Genomic DNA, 14,790 nt, shown 5'->3' with positions numbered 1-14,790 from the left:
TTGAAAGCGACGATGGAGACGGCGAGGAAGATCAACAGGTGGAGAACGGTACAGTCACCTCGAGAGTGGAGGCTCGCCGGAGATGAACGCCATGTCCGTCGCCACCAGGCACCATAATGACGTTTGTGCACCACGTTTGAACCCAACTTGTCAACAAATCTCGTCCGTCCATCGCATCGACATCAATGGGAGACACCGCGCCAGGCATCACGATCAACCAGCCTGGGTCTTCGCACCCCGGTCTGGCGGACACGCCGACGGGCTTCCAGAGGCGCTGGTTCATGGGCACTTGGTCGGTGGTGTGGAGCACGCTGCCGATGTGGAAGGTGGGCCGCGCATCGAGGACAGAGCTGACAGCAGGACAAGAAAGGTGGGCTGTGCTCCGGACACAGCTGACAGCAGACGTCAACATTAAGTACACGACCCTCTCCGAGGGCGACTACAATAAGTTCGAGTCGGACGTGTCCTACCGCCCGCGCAAGGGCGGCTCGGTGTCGCGCGTCGTCGGCGTGGAGCGCCTGAGCCCCAGCACGAACGGTGCGACGTTCGACTGGCGCGGGAACGGGTGGCTGGTGTTCGTCACGAGCCATTGGGAGGTGCTGGGATATGGCGTGCAGGTCGTCGACGGGGTCGAGGTCGAGTGGGCGGTGACTTGTGGGTTAGGAAGCCCGTGACGATGTTAACGCCGCAGCCTTCTCCAAGACGCTGTTCACCCCCGCCGGGCTCGACCTCTACCTCCGCCCTAGGTCGGACGCGCCGGCGTCGGCCGAGGTGCGCAAGGCTGTTATTGAGCGCGTCGTGCCCCACATTCGTGAGGTTGCGGGCGATGTGGGCCGCCTCGGTGGGCAGGGGTTCGAGGTGCCGTAGGCTGAGCGGCTCAGCAGACGAGGCGCCAGTGAGTACGAATTCTTGTCTTCAATATCACGGGGTGGTTGTAGAGAGCTTCAGTAGACCATGCGACGGGTCAGTGTTACTCCTGATGACGCGAGGGTGCTCTACCCCTCTGACGAGTCTTCCACCACTCTGCCGTGGCTGACGACACCCCAACGGTTTCATGTTCTTCCTATGTACAGTACACTCGGCATGGATGATACGGCACTCCTCGATGACTGCCTTCTTTCAATGGTATTGTGCGAGCTTCAAGGGGTCAGCACCAAGACACTGGTCATGTACTCACCCGAAGCACTACTCACGTCTTGCGTCTTGGGATCACATGAGGGCGGAGCACCCGTGATCAGAAGCGGTCAGCAAAGGAAGGCGTGTCAGAGCGAGGCGTCGGCGACTCGGGGTCAAGCTTGGCGGTCTTGCTCGCGGCGCTGGCGTGTCAGCCGTGAGAAGACTCCTATCACCCACCCGTTGCCCTGGCTTATCGCCTTGCGCTTGCCCAGCTCAGCCGGCGCGCGCGCCTCGAGCAGCCAGAACTCGTCAGTGCGCTTCTGGCGGCGGTGCGCCTCGCCGGGCTTGACGAGGTCGGGGGAGAGATCAAACTTCTGGGCGAGGTCGATGAGGATCTCGTCAAGCTTGGCCAACCTCGCGGCGGGTGTGTTGGTGGTGATGGCTCCCACAGGAAGGGAGGTGAGGAAGTCGTTTGGGCGCGCCTTGACATGCTTGATGATGTCGGCGACAACCAACATCTGCGGCGTCAGTGGCTGAGGTAAGGAGGCAGAGAAGACAAGGAAGGTGACCACGAGAGGGGGATGGAGGAGGGTCTGTAGACGTACACTCTCGCCGTGCTTGACCTTGACCTCTGGAAAGTCCTCCTCGTCCGACTCGTACTTCTTGTTCTTGGTCATGACGGTGTGGTGGCGGTGACAGGAATGGAAGAGTGAAGTGAATGAACAACAGCAAGAAAGTTGAGTGAAGGGGGTGGGGAATAACAACAGGCTGGGCGTTGGATCGCGAATCGGCACCCCTGGGCACCTTCCTCGGGTCTCGTGGAGGAAGGAACCTCAGTGACCAGTCACTGGCCATGGGACAGCTGGGGGTGCGAGGACTGCGTGCGTGAGACCTGGAGCACCCCCCCACAGTGCACATGAACACCAATACATGAACGAGCCACCTATCGGCACCTATGCACATCCTTTCCTCTCTCACTCACACCACACTGCAGTCAGGCAAGGTCGCTCCACCAGAAGCAACGGAGCCCGCGACAGCAGGCTCAACTGGGGCAGCTTCGACAACGGCAGCGACGGGAACTGCCACCTCAGCTGGCTCCACCTTGACCTCAACTGGCTCCTCCTTAACCTCGACTGGCTTCTCCTTGACCTCGACTTCCTCCTCCTTGACGACGGCCACAGCGCCGAGCGCGGCGTCGGTCGTGACTGGTGCGGCCGGCGCCGGCACAGCTGGCTGGTTCTCGGCCTCGAACTCGGCGAGCGTGCTGGGGAGACTCTCGTCGCTGGCGACCGTGTCCTCAGAGCTCGGGGGGTGATCGGCCGGGGAAGAGGCCGGGGGGACAACCGCGGCGGTGGCGCTGTTGCCGGCAGGAAGGCCCGGGTCGGTGGAGGCGCCCTCGGTTGACGATGACAGGTTGCCGGCGGCAGTGGTATTGGAGGGAGCGGCTGCCTCCTTCTTGACCTTTACAGCCTTGGCCTTGGGTGTCTTGGGCTTTGGCTTGCCGGGCACCTTGGTCTTTGGCGCGGCCTTGGGCTTGGGTGGCGCCTTGGGCTTCGGAGGGGCCTTGGGCTTGGGAGGGGCCTTTGGCTTGGGTGGTGCCTTTGGCTTGGGCGGCGCCTTCTCCTTCTTCTCGGCCGGGGTAGTCGCCTTCTTCTTCTTCGGCTTGGTTGGCGTCGTAGTGTCGGTGGTGGTTTCGGAGGCGGGGGCGGCGGCGACGGCGGCGGTGCTGTTATCGCCTCCGGCCGCAGTTGAAGAGTTCGAGGCGACCGGGCTGCGCTGTCAGATCCATCGTCGACCAGCTACACAGCACTCACGCGCTAGACGCCTTCTTGGCCGCTGCAACCTTGTCCTTCTTCACCTTTGGAGCCGCCGTGATTTCGTCGATGAAATGGTTGACCTTGCGCTTCCTGCTGTTCTCTTCCGTCTCAGGTGCAGCGAGTACGATCCTATCGTGCAGGTCGACACGGGCACCGAGGGCTCTGAGGTACGAGTTGACGACGGCGCGCCTGTCTTCCTCGGCACCAGTGATGGAGTTGAAGAGGGCTGGGCTCTCCTTGGCGAGCTCGATCAGCTGGTGTGTGGTGCCGTCCAGGCCGGGCATGATGCCCTCTGGCGTGGTGCTGGTGTAGTGGCCCAGGTGGAAGAGGTACTGGCCCACGATGAAGTCGGCCCACCACTCAGCGTCGTCTCCGTTCCACGCGTCCCAGTTCTCCGTGCGCAGAGCTTGCATGAGCGCCGGGCGGTGGAAGTGGCCGAGCTGTACGAGCGCGAGAGTGATCTCGGTCTGCTGTTAGCCAGAACGGGTGGTCACTCACGTGCTGTCCCGGCGTGACTATGGCAACGGCGGCGGCGGAAGTTGACGTGGACATGGTGTTGTTGTTGGAGCTGCCTGCCGGCGGCGGGGGCTTGATATCGCTGTCACCTGGCATGGGGCGTCGGGCGCAACTGAGTGACTGGAGGAAGCAAGAGTGAAGGATCAACGCTGTAGTTCAACGAGACTTGTCGTGGTGTCGGTGACGAAACAAGGCCAGACTGAGAGGGTGTGCGCTGGTGATGATCGTGTGTGGAGACACACACACGCACGGTATTCGGATGTTTCAACTTTCCGCCAAGCACTCACCACCGTCGCAGAAATGAAACATGAAGCGCCTTATCTCGTCTTGCATCCCTCGATGCATACACGTGTACAGATGTAATGCCCACCACACGTCACTTGAGCTTGTCGAGCAGGCGCTTGAAGAAGTTCTTGCGCCGCGCTGGAGTAGGAGGAGGTACCTCGGCGGCGGTGTGGTTGGCGGCAGCCGACTTGTTGATGAACCCGTCTTCAGCACGAGCGCGAGCCGCAGCCCTCTTCTTCCTGCACTGTGAGCAGAGCAGAGCAGGCGCCTGTGCTCACTCCTGCAGCTCGCTATACCGCGCAATGTGCCTGGCGAGGATGCGCTCCTCAATCATGTCGAAGCCCAGTTCCTCCTCCGAGTCTTCTGGGTCGCCGGCATCCTCCTCCGCCATGTGCTTGCCGGGGTACGCATGCGCCTTGTACTGTGCCTTGAGGTATGCGCGCCGCGCGTCGCCCCGGCGCGCCTCCTCGCCGGCCTTGAGCACGTCGGGGCTGATGTCCAGCGACTCGAGCAGGCTGCACAGGTGGTCGCCCTCGTCGTAGTCCATGATGTCTAGGCGGCCGAGGTCGTGCAGGTCGATCATGCGGCGCAGGTGGGCAATGTAGTCGGCCTACGTGGTGTCAGCCGTGCAACGCGGCGCCGACATACCGCGTATGCTGGCCGGAGGGGCGAGTCGGGGTGCGCGTTTGGGAAGCGCCCGACCGAGGGGCCGGCGTTCATGGTGTATGGGTGGTGGGATGACTGAAGAGACAATGAGAGGGAGAAAAATGACAGCGGGGTGCAGTGTGAGTGGGTGCTCGGAGCGAGGGAAGCAATGTGGCGGTGCCTGCCACTCACCGTGGCGTCACCAAGTGAGTCGTCCAAAGCACCACACTGCCGGCCCAAGTCGGCGTTATCCAGCCATACTCATGCACTATGCTCATGAACCACCCAAACTGGAGACAAAGCCGTCTTCTAGTTGGTAGCAACCTAGCTGCATGATAACGCTACGACTAGCACGAGATCTACGTGTTCCAGGGTACTAATGCGACAAAACGAGCCACATCTCCGGACCAGAGCCTCCTTCACAACGCTGTCGGCTTACGTCTTGTCATCCTCCTCGGTCGCGTTCGAGTGGTAGGAGGGAGGGCTCGCTCTGGAGGAGGTGAGTGAGGGTCTCGGTGTGCGTACGTACCCGTCATACTTGGGGGTGGGGGTGCGGTCCGACGAGGTGCCGATGCTGCCGCTGTCCGAGGTGGTCGGGTCGGCAGTGCTGTTGGGGCTAAGGGTGGTAAGTGCTTGCTCGGCTCTGCTGTTCTCACCTCGAGGGAGGTACCTGATTGTCCTGATTGTTGTCCTTGCTGCCCTTGGTGTCCTTGGTGTCCTTGTTGTCCTTGTTGTCCTTGTTGTCCTTGTTCGTCTCGCCCTTGCGCTTCTTGTCGCCCTCCTGCTTGCACTTGCAGCAAGTCTTGTGTGCCTTGTCCTTCTCCTTGGCCTTCTCCTTGGCCTTGCGGCCCTCCTCCTCGAGCTTGCTCAGGCGCTCCTCAACCTTGTAGAGGCGGTCGGCGATGGTGTCGACCCAATCCTTGATGACCGCCATCGCCTCAGTGCTCACATCGTGGCCGCGATCCTGGTTGTTGTGAGGCTCGGCGGCGTCCTGGGGCGCGGCCTGGGCCTGGTCACCAGCCTGGGCAGAGCGAGCGGAAGTGTCGCGGCCGCGGCTGACGTGCCCCTGGCCTTGGACGATGCCGGCGGTCGAGAAGCCGAAACGCTCGACGAGCTGGCAGATGAACTCGACGGCCTTGACGGGGGCATCGCCAGTGACGCGGTCACACAGAATGTTGAAGTGTGACTCCCAGAACAGAAGGGGATAGGTGAGGTAGTGGAGCTGCAGTCAGCGCCCGTCCAACATGCTGCCTCCTCCCTCACCTTGTCCGCACGCGAGAGGCGCACCTGCTCCCTGGTTGCCGTGTCGATGAAGCGCTGGTTGCGGCGCGCCTCCTCGCCGGGGTTGATGAGGTCGGGCGAGACGCTGTAGAACTCGACGAACTGGTACATGAACTCGTAGAATTTGTCAACGGAGAAACCGGCGTTGAGGATCTTGAGCTGGGTAGGGACGATGTCGAGCATGATAATGCGGATCGTGTTGGTGGCGAGAATGGACTGGTGCAATGTCAGCGGCGTTGTGACGTGTCCACTCACATTGTCGTCACGAGTGAGCTGAACGCGGTTGACGGTACCTTGGGTGGGGTTGGGCTCGCGAGCGCCGCCACCGTTGGCGGGAGCGGCGCGAGACTGGGGGCTGACCATGGTACGGGGTGCGTGTTGAAGCTGTCTATGCGAGGTATGTATGGGGTCTGGCGGCGAAAGAAAAATATCTTGGGTGAAGAAGAATAGATAGTAAGAGAGAGTGTGTGTGGTTGTGTTATTTAAACATGGGCCGGCAGCTTGGGCTGCGCCGGGGGCTGGACCAAAGGTAGAGCAAAGGACGCTGAAGGCGGCACCGTCGAAGGCGAGTTGGTACGACCCCTGACACGGCCATACGGGCACGAAGCGGCCCGGCTTGCCTTCCACATCTCCACTGTGACCAATTCGGAGACAGGTGGCATGGCCGGCGCGTCAGCCTGCGTGGGGGTCGCAGCTTGGTCCAAGGGCTCAGCGCTCATGATCTTGCGATGCTTCCTCCTGGGCTTGGTGGGGGTGTCGGCGGGAGATGAGTTGTTCTTCTTATCCGCCTTGCCCTTGGACTTGGGGCTGCCGCTGCTGGCGACAGCACTGAGGAACGACAGATTGGGGGCAGACACCAAGGAGGGATCTGTGGTGCCTCCGACTGCCGCGGTGTTCTCACGGAGCGAGGTGACAGAAGTGTCGGCGGGAGTGGAGAGAGCGGCGGAACCAAGCCTGGTCTGTCAGCGCTGTCATCGACTCGTGACTCACCTAGCCTCGCCATCGACCTTGTCATCCTCGTCCTCGCTATCGGCCATGAGGTCGATGACCTCCGCCTTCCGCTTGAGGTTCTTGTTCACCTCTTCTTGGTACAGTGCATTGCAGAGGGGAGACCTGCTGAGAAACTTCTTGTAGGTTGGGTGCTTCTCGTACCCCTCCCCAAACTTGCGAACATACGCCTCCCGCTGCCTTTTGAACTTTTCATAGCCTTTCACTGGCTCGAGTTGCGACTGATCGGCCAGGGGCGGAGAGGAAACACACTTGGCCACAGTGTTGTTGTTGACGTTGGTGGTTGCCTGGGGGGTTGTGTTTGCGCCTGTGATGACGTTGTTGGCGTTCTGGACAATGTGGCCCTTCTTCTCGTCAACAACGCGGCCATTCTTGGTAGAGTGAGCAAAGACACTACCCAGGGTTGAATGAAAGGCCCCGCGACTCACCTTCTCAACTCCGACCTCCTCTGCGTTGCCGTCGCCCGGATGTGCGGTGGCGCCGCTGCCCAAGGCTGTGGGCGTGATCGACTCCAACTTGACTTCTGAAAGAGGCTTGCCGGGCGGCTCTGGCATGCTTCTTGTCTTGGCTTGGGGTGGGAGGGGTAGAAGGAGTAGAGTTTCGGACGGGTGGCTTAAGAAGTGAATGAAGAGTTGTTGTTGTGCGAGACCGGGGGTGATGATCGACCTCGCGCCAGGGGGCGAATTTGGATGGGTGGCGCTCGCGCCATCCCGTACGTCAACTGCTCAGCGCTTGTTTCCAGCTCTCTCGCACACTTGGGCACTGCAGAAGGGTAGATGAGGGTGTAAAGATGCATTGGCCGTGGTTGCACCTGCTTGCTAAGGCTATGGGCATGGCTACAAGGGCCAAACGATACAGACAGATTCCTTTGAGCCGCCGCCGATCCAAGCCCTTCCATTCACCACTGTTTCAACTTCACGTTCTTGTACTTGATTGTAGATTGCCTCGCTGGTCTCGTGCTGAAACTTGAGACCTAAGAGGGTGCCATGTTCTTCTGGGAGTCTTAGCCAGCCCCCTCTGCCGGCACTTACCTTCGCTGCTCCCCTACTTCGGGTGCCACCCGTTGGGGAACTGCGCTGCCTGTCGGTCGTACTCTTCTGCGCGCTTTGCATTCGCCCTGATAATCTCCTCCCTTTCCTGGGAAGATGCGGAAGCAGGAATAGGAATGAAGAAACGCTTGAAGTGGCCACGGCGGGGGTGCGACGAGGCTCCACGCTGACCGTGACCACTCGTTGAGCTGCTCGGGGCCCGCCAGGCGCGGTTGATTTGTCTCGAACCACGCTGAAATCCCCCACGGTTACCCAGTGGGGTTCCATTCTGTCTGCTGAAGCCGAATGGCGCAATGGAGCCACCCTGACCACGCAGGCTCTGGTTGCCACCTTCACGCTGGCTGTGCGCGCGCCCAAGCGGAGGGCCATCACGCATGGGCGAGATTGACCCACCGACGCTGTTGTTCGGCATCCAACCGCCTCCGTAGTTGGACTTTGGCTTGGCTGGGTGGGGCCAGTTGACGCTTGAAGTCGGGGAGCGAGTACCAAGGGGGATGAAGTTGTTGCTTTGACAAGGTAAGACGCGACTGCTGCTCTGGCTTTGGTTGGGAATCCCACGCTCAGGAATGTGGTCGTCGGGGGCGGCGCTCGGTGGAAGCGGAGAGACCTCATCGAGAATTGTCGGGAGCATCGATGGCGAATAGGGGGGAGGCTCCGGGGGGCTGTAGTCTTTGGTAAGGTCCCCAAGGGGGCTGCGAGGGCTACCGGGAGGAGACTTGGGGGCAGTGTCGCCATGGTTGGGTCCACCGCCATCGTCGGCAGGCTCAGCGCCGGCCGGCCCAGAGTCGGCAGGCGCAGAGTTGGTGTTCTCGTCGTCGTTCTCATCGTCGTCCACGATCGGCGGAGGGAACAGCGAGCCACAGGACTCTTCCGGCTGTTCGTAGTAGTCGGGGTTACCGTAGAAGTTCGTGAGTGCGTCGATGATGCCCGCGGCACTGGCTCCCCATCCTGGTACGAAAACCTTGAGGCAAGCAAGGACATGCCAGAACCTGAATACCAGAGCCCACATCTTGCGGAGGCCGGCATACTACCGTCAGCTGCTTTCAAGAACAGTGGCTCACATGGTGCTTGGGACGGAGTTCTGTGTTGGAAGGTCCGAAGGGTGGGTTGACCGACTTGGGGGCCTCTGAGACTAAGAACCGTATGATATGGTCAAACTCCTTAGTCAGGCGCCAAGCAACTGCTGGCCCATTGGAGCCGAAGCCTTCGCCCAGCTCATCCTTGGACTCCAGAAGCTTCTTGACCATCGTGCTGGTGAAGTCCACCTGACGTTAGCGAGTGATCCAAAGCACCCACTTACCCAATGCTCGCGGTCGATGCCGTCCTTTGGGCCGCCGAGGGGGTGAACGAACGTTTTGGGGTAGAGGTGAGCGATTGTCGACCAGGGCTGCCCCGTCCAGGGGTCTTTTAGGTTTTGGGACATGACTCCACAAAGTATGAAGAAACAATGAGAGCTTGAAGAACCGAGTAGAACTTGGGTGGATGGTGGAATGTAAGAAGGGTGCGGGATGCGACAACGCCTGGGCGGCCGCCGCGGCGACGATCCTGGTTGATCGATGTCGACCCCAACCTCCACTGTGGTCTCGGCGCGGTGTGTGTGCACGACGCCCATCCCATCCCCTCCAATCCTTTCACAAAGTCAATGTACGCCCTTGCAATCCAATACAGGGCCCAGAACGCGCTTATGCATGCAGAGGTGTGGGGCGGCAGCATGGACGGAAATTGCCGACAAAAGGCCCCGTAATTCACGAAAAGAAGTGAGGCGCGTGGCGCTGGCCGTGCTTCTCCTCGCTTCATGAACAATGGCTACCTGGGGCAAGGGCGGTTTTGAAGGGGACGTTTGAGCACAGAGGGGGAAAGAGGTCAGAAAGTGAGGGTATAAGAGTCTCGCGCTGCCAGCTGCCCGCCCCTTCTTCCCCCAACCTCGACTTTGCTCCAACCTCTGTTGCTCTTCGCCAACCCAACAAACAAGATGACACACACCCAGGCAAGTTCAAATAGAGTGGAAACTGAGATGCTGACGGCCCCTAACTCGGGATCTCCGCCTCCGAGCGGACAGCCTGCACAGCCGCTTGGGCCACTCACAACCAACCCGCCGACCGACTCCAACCCGGCCACCAGCAGTGCACAAGCATCCAACGTCCCTGCTAAATAGGTCAACAGCTGTGTGACCCCCTTTGAGATGCTTTGGTCGGTGTTTCATGCAGCGGAGGCCGTTGGTGGACCGACACTTTGGCCCAGCTTACGGTCCCTCGGCCAGCGCCGCGATTAATGCGTCCATCGGCGGAGTACGCAGCGCCGCACCGACCATGCACACTCATAACGCCAGGATGACTCATGCCATGATGAGGAGTCTCCTATGTGCTACCCACAGCTGTCTCGCGGCGAAACGCCGCGGCATTCGCGTGTCAGCGCGTGAGTGTGTGCAGGCTGGTGCCAAGCCTGTCTGGGTCTGGGCCGGCGTCAATTGCCATCCACCCGGCGGTGTGCGTGCACCCACCGTCACTTGGCACACTTTACTACCACCCAAAATATCGTTTCTGCACCACGACTCATTGCACAAATGGACAGCAGCTCTGGCGGTCATCCTCCTCCTGGGGAGGATAGCAACGGCATGGGTCGTCCCACTCGCAAGACACTTGTCATGCTCGAGGACAAGTCCAAGGGCAAGGGAAAGGTGACAGCGACCGTGCCGGCGACGGCGGCAACAGTGAGTGGCTTGGTTAACGCTCTCCCGCCAGGCTGAAACCACACCCGTAGGACCACTCCCCCAATGCACAAGCGACGGGTATGGACCCTTTCGACTCGAGCGGCTTGCTCTCCAACACGTTCGCCAGGCCTCCGCCCCAGGTCCCTTACACCTACGGCGCACCGACCACCATGGACGGCATGACGGCCACTAGCAACTTGGCCAATGTCGACGCGGTGGCGAGGGCTGCTTCTAGGTTCAGCTTTCCAGCGGAGACGACTGCCCTCGGTGACCCTCAACCACCGCATCCCTACACACCGCTCAGCAACAGCGGCATGGTTGGAGGTGACTTGGCCACCCCTGAGCCGTCCGTAACCACCACGACGGCCTATCCTCCCACCCCTCAGCTTTCTGCGCCCTCGGCCACTACCTCCTCCTATCAGCTTCCGGTTGGGCACTACAACCTGCACCAACCGCTTCACGCCACCTCACCCACGATTGGCACAGTGGTGCCCCAGACGCTCGCAACAGACTCGCCGTATCACCTTGGCCCGCGGCCTGTCACTGCTGTCCCGTCCGGCTCGTCAACGAACACCACGGCCGGCACTACGGCCAACCAAGTGGGTTCGAACGGCCAACTGCTTCCTCATAACACAACGTACGACGACAACGGCGATGGGCTCTTCGCTCTGACTCAGTGGGCCATTTCCTCCCGGCTACTTGATGGTCCTGATCACGAAGCGGTGTGGAACAGTATTCTGCGTCAGGTGGTGGCCAGTCATGAGGCCAGCCACACCAACAACCCTGCCTCTGCCCAGCCACACGCCTACCAGCAGGCTACATCCGTCAACGTCCCAGTCGCCAGGCCGCTGAACTCTTCAAGTACGCTCCGCAACCTCGAGCAGCGTCCAGCCACCCCGGTCACCGGTAGCCATCTTCACAAGACCGCGGCATCGGATCCCGCGTGGCGGCCCCGCCTTCACTGGGATCGTGACCCGGAGGAGCGGCCAACACCGACCAATAACACTTACTTGACCGCTCGTGACCCGCTCCCTCGGACCATCTACCCCCCATCGTCTACGACTGGCACAGCTACCAACACAGGGACCTACCGACCTCCCACTCGAGGCAAGCAGCACACGTCGAGGCGTTCGAGAGAGGCTGTACACCGTAGCGTTCAGTTCTCCGCCACTCGGACTCCACCTCGGGCAGGATGGCAGCCTGGCAACTGGGACGGCCTCCAACGCACTCATACGCCTCATTACACCCAGCAGCTTCCGGCCACCAACTCCACAACAGCTAGTGCTTCTGTTGGTGGAAGTCACACCCCAAACCACCACCCCTCGTCTTCCGTCAGTGCTGCTACAGCACTTACCGACAGCACCCAACAGACTGCTGGGACGACACATTCATCTGCCCAGCACTCTGCAAGCGGAGCGCCCAATACCCCTTCTCAGCAGGGTCAAGATGATTCCCCGTCGGCGTCGGCGTCTGCCTCGCAGAGCTTCCCCGTGCTGCTCGACGACAGTTCCTACTGCAGGTTCCCGTACTATCCCAGTGACGCCACCCTCACGTACGAAGGAAGGGACTATCACCCCATTGTCTACAAAGGTCGCTACGTGTGGCATGGGACAGTGAAACGCGGCCCGAAAGACAACGTTCTGGCGACCGAAGGCCACTTAAAGACTACCACGAGCGAGACCTGCATCGGGGTTGACGACACTTGCCGTACGATGTTCCCGTTCGAAGACGGATACAGCCCTCCGGCTGGACGCCCAGGATCCCGGTCGACGGAGAGGTTGCTTCCCTCAAACATCCGCGTCCATCAGCGCTGTGACCCCCACGCGGACAGGTGGATCCAACGCCCTGTCTCTAACGAAGAGTATTACGGAATCGCCATCGCCAAGTGTATGAACCCTCCCCATTACAACGATGCGGATAGTGACCACATTGTCTTCGATTACGGTGGCCAGAGGTTCTTTGCCATGTTTCTCAACTTTTACAAACTTGCAGCCCGCTACCTGAGTCACATTCCAGGCAAGGTCGTTATTCGTTCGAAAACGAAGGGACTCACCTCCCCCAATGACCTGGACTACACCCCGATGGTTGCGCGGTGGGAGAACCGGTGGGTTCCAGTCTTCTTTGAAGAGAAGTTGTCACCTGAGTGGTCGGTGGACATGGAGGCAACCATGTCCCAAACTCCCTCACGTGTTCCAAATGTCCCACCCTGCCGCATTCCCTCCCTCCTTATCCAGTCCAACCACCAGGTGGTGGACGAGCGAATCGTGTTCCTCACGGCACCTGCTGCTCACGCCAATCGTCCGCCCTTCCAAACTCCCCACCCCTCTGTAATCCAATCCACAGAGCTCCCCACTCAAGACTATCACCAACCGGCGGCAGGCCATCATTACAGTCGGCGGCTCTACCCCCGTGACGAGCGATGGCCTGCCGCGTTCACCAACCGCTTCCACCCGTATCAGCGCCATAAGCCGGGTCCCTCCTCCCAGCATCTGTAGAAACTGCTCTACTCCAAGACCACTACCAACTGTGCCTATTCCAGCTCGTGACTCGATATCCCTACGGCGGACGACGGCCTCCGCAAGGACCTTGACCGGTGGCGAGGAGGACGAGCAAGTCTCCGAGTCTTCAAGCGCCCATAAAGGCAAGAAGGACGCAACACTGAACAACGGACTGTGTACTTGATGCCCATGCATTTGATTTACCGTTGTACTGGCTTGAATCTGCGTTAGAGTCCGCGTGGGGCAAATTTTTCCGTTTAGGAGCAGGCTTGGCGATTGTGCCCGCCACGACATTGCTAACAGCACTTTCGCCAGGATACATTTTTCTCGCAGTTTTGACACACGTAGAAAGGTGGATATGCATATGGTAGGGCAGTTGTAGAAGCACGTGGGACTGTAAAATTGTTTTGCGAGCCATACCCGACGTTGTGGCGGGTGCGCGTTCGAGGGCGACTGGCTCCTCTCCGTGCAGAATGTTTTTGAGTGTTTCGGCCGGCCAATACCATTACAAGCAGTGGAGAGGACAGTGGAGAGGAGGCTGAGGCGTCTGCTGGGTTGACGAACCGTTTGGGTCCGTCTCGGTGATGGCGAGGTCAGTGCGAGGCGGCGGAGGTTTCGTCTTGTTTTCGGCGTGGGCGGGGCAGCGGGCGGGTGGGGTGCGCGAGTGTGTGGCTCCGTGACGTTTGTGTGTGCACCACCGTCATCACTTGTCCCAACACCCACCACTCACCACCCAACACTCAACACTTCACCACCATGCCCGAGACCGCCTCGCCCAAGCGCAAGCGCGGCGCCGACGACGGTGCCGGCGAGACCAAATCACCCACACCCCACCCTCAGACTATGGGCGCCAACGAGATCGCCCACCGCCGCCGTCTCGAGCTGCTCGCCAAGTCAATCCCGCAGATCGTAAGTGGCTTGCGGCTCGTCCAGTGCCGACGACCAGACCAACCAGTGCCTTGTCCTGCGCTACCCCTCGCCCGACTCCCAAATCGAGTGGGAGCAGCCGAAGGCGTACTGCCCCCTGCCTGTGACCTTCTACGGCACCGACTACTCGCCCCATTTCCTCCAGGAGACGTGCGAAGTCAAGCTCTACATCCCCTCGGCTGCGTTCGCCGACGGCGGCCCGGACGACATTGACCTCCAAGTGCTCGAGAACACGGTCGGCGACTGGGTGTACGAGACGGGGAACCGCTACCCCATCGAGGTGTTCACGTACGACGTCAAGCCGAAGGTTGATGAGTCCGCACTCGCACCCGCACCGGATGACAGCGTCGACGAGCCCAAGCACAAGATCGCCAAGACTTCGCGCGCGGCGGACAACAAGGGCAAGGGTCCGGCCACGGCGCACAAGTAGGCGTTGTGCGTGTCGGTGTTGCACCGCTCTACTGCATGCATGGCTGCCTTCAACATTCTGAGAGACGGGCATACGGTACATCTTTAGAGACTTAACCACCTATGCAGAGCTGGTGACGCGTTTCGAGCCGATTGGGGTGAAGGGGCAGCCGTGGACGTCTTGGCGGGGTGCGGCGCGCTAATCCCGTCAGCCGCCATCCTGCAGTCCTTGGAAGGCGCGAGTTCGGGACAATCTAGTGCGCATATCGGATCTAAAGGGACTGAGTGACGTGCACGACACGCGGACAATTGGCGGGGGGATTAGACGTACTTCCGCGCCGCCGCCACCTCCCTCCCTCCCCCTACATCCACCTGCCTCATCCACAACACGCTTCGCCCTGCCCATCCAGACGACCTGTCTACCGCATCTGGCCACACATGTCGCGAAGCAATCTCGCGTGAGTGTGCGCTGCACTGCCTCGCGACGACAGCCGCCTCCGTCCAGCTGGCCACGCCGAGGCCTCTCCTGC

The 14,790-nt window shown here is 60.6% G+C and overlaps 9 protein-coding genes across 9 annotated transcripts; 3 read left to right on the top strand and 6 right to left on the bottom strand.

Annotated features, from left to right (window-relative positions):
- The first annotated feature begins 168 nt into the window (after window positions 1–168).
- On the top strand, window positions 169–966 carry LOC62_03G003619 (uncharacterized protein). The gene is made up of 3 exons (XM_062770156.1): window positions 169–326; window positions 393–654; window positions 692–966. The coding sequence occupies exons 1-3, from the start codon at window positions 186–188 to the stop codon at window positions 865–867; spliced, it is 579 nt and encodes a 192-aa protein (XP_062626140.1). The 5' UTR covers window positions 169–185; the 3' UTR covers window positions 868–966.
- Window positions 967–1,234: 268 nt separating this feature from the next.
- Window positions 1,235–1,793, bottom strand: LOC62_03G003618 (uncharacterized protein; the record flags this gene model as incomplete). The annotated part of the gene is made up of 3 exons (XM_062770155.1): window positions 1,235–1,316; window positions 1,354–1,634; window positions 1,722–1,793. The coding sequence occupies 3 exons, from the start codon at window positions 1,791–1,793 to the stop codon at window positions 1,235–1,237; spliced, it is 435 nt and encodes a 144-aa protein (XP_062626139.1).
- A 301-nt stretch (window positions 1,794–2,094) lies between these two features.
- On the bottom strand, window positions 2,095–3,485 carry LOC62_03G003617 (uncharacterized protein; the record flags this gene model as incomplete). The annotated part of the gene is made up of 3 exons (XM_062770154.1): window positions 2,095–2,887; window positions 2,931–3,400; window positions 3,432–3,485. The coding sequence occupies 3 exons, from the start codon at window positions 3,483–3,485 to the stop codon at window positions 2,095–2,097; spliced, it is 1,317 nt and encodes a 438-aa protein (XP_062626138.1).
- A 340-nt stretch (window positions 3,486–3,825) lies between these two features.
- On the bottom strand, window positions 3,826–4,454 carry LOC62_03G003616 (uncharacterized protein; the record flags this gene model as incomplete). Its single annotated transcript, XM_062770153.1, has 3 exons — window positions 3,826–3,973; window positions 4,013–4,344; window positions 4,383–4,454. 3 exons carry the CDS (start codon window positions 4,452–4,454, stop codon window positions 3,826–3,828), a joined length of 552 nt encoding a protein of 183 aa, XP_062626137.1.
- A 360-nt stretch (window positions 4,455–4,814) lies between these two features.
- On the bottom strand, window positions 4,815–6,023 carry LOC62_03G003615 (uncharacterized protein; the record flags this gene model as incomplete). Its single annotated transcript, XM_062770152.1, has 4 exons — window positions 4,815–4,995; window positions 5,036–5,601; window positions 5,643–5,876; window positions 5,916–6,023. The coding sequence occupies 4 exons, from the start codon at window positions 6,021–6,023 to the stop codon at window positions 4,815–4,817; spliced, it is 1,089 nt and encodes a 362-aa protein (XP_062626136.1).
- Window positions 6,024–6,142: 119 nt separating this feature from the next.
- LOC62_03G003614 (uncharacterized protein) lies at window positions 6,143–7,222 on the bottom strand (the record flags this gene model as incomplete). The annotated part of the gene is made up of 3 exons (XM_062770151.1): window positions 6,143–6,614; window positions 6,651–7,039; window positions 7,097–7,222. 3 exons carry the CDS (start codon window positions 7,220–7,222, stop codon window positions 6,143–6,145), a joined length of 987 nt encoding a protein of 328 aa, XP_062626135.1.
- Window positions 7,223–7,712: 490 nt separating this feature from the next.
- Window positions 7,713–9,140, bottom strand: LOC62_03G003613 (uncharacterized protein; the record flags this gene model as incomplete). The annotated part of the gene is made up of 3 exons (XM_062770150.1): window positions 7,713–8,744; window positions 8,779–8,982; window positions 9,018–9,140. 3 exons carry the CDS (start codon window positions 9,138–9,140, stop codon window positions 7,713–7,715), a joined length of 1,359 nt encoding a protein of 452 aa, XP_062626134.1.
- Window positions 9,141–10,361: 1,221 nt separating this feature from the next.
- LOC62_03G003612 (uncharacterized protein) lies at window positions 10,362–10,698 on the top strand (the record flags this gene model as incomplete). The annotated part of the gene is made up of 3 exons (XM_062770149.1): window positions 10,362–10,427; window positions 10,478–10,642; window positions 10,669–10,698. The coding sequence occupies 3 exons, from the start codon at window positions 10,362–10,364 to the stop codon at window positions 10,696–10,698; spliced, it is 261 nt and encodes an 86-aa protein (XP_062626133.1).
- A 2,983-nt stretch (window positions 10,699–13,681) lies between these two features.
- Window positions 13,682–14,282, top strand: LOC62_03G003611 (uncharacterized protein; the record flags this gene model as incomplete). Its single annotated transcript, XM_062770148.1, has 2 exons — window positions 13,682–13,834; window positions 13,872–14,282. The coding sequence occupies 2 exons, from the start codon at window positions 13,682–13,684 to the stop codon at window positions 14,280–14,282; spliced, it is 564 nt and encodes a 187-aa protein (XP_062626132.1).
- Between the last annotated feature and the right edge of the window lie 508 nt (window positions 14,283–14,790).

The sequence above is a fragment of the Vanrija pseudolonga genome, chromosome 3 (assembly GCF_020906515.1).
Source record: "Vanrija pseudolonga chromosome 3, complete sequence".
NCBI classification, from domain to species: domain Eukaryota; kingdom Fungi; phylum Basidiomycota; class Tremellomycetes; order Trichosporonales; family Trichosporonaceae; genus Vanrija; species Vanrija pseudolonga.
This window is presented reverse-complemented; position numbering and strand designations above follow the sequence as displayed.

Excerpts from the sequence above, each read along its gene's own strand:
- LOC62_03G003619 (XM_062770156.1), top strand. The coding sequence starts at position 186 with ATGGGAGACACCGCGCCAGGCATCACGATCAACCAGCCTGGGTCTTCG. Across the intron at positions 327-392 it reads GCACGCTGCCGATGTGGAAG|CTGACAGCAGACGTCAACAT; the intron begins GTGGGCCGCGCA and ends CTCCGGACACAG. Across the intron at positions 655-691 it reads GGTCGAGTGGGCGGTGACTT|CCTTCTCCAAGACGCTGTTC; the intron begins GTGGGTTAGGAA and ends TTAACGCCGCAG.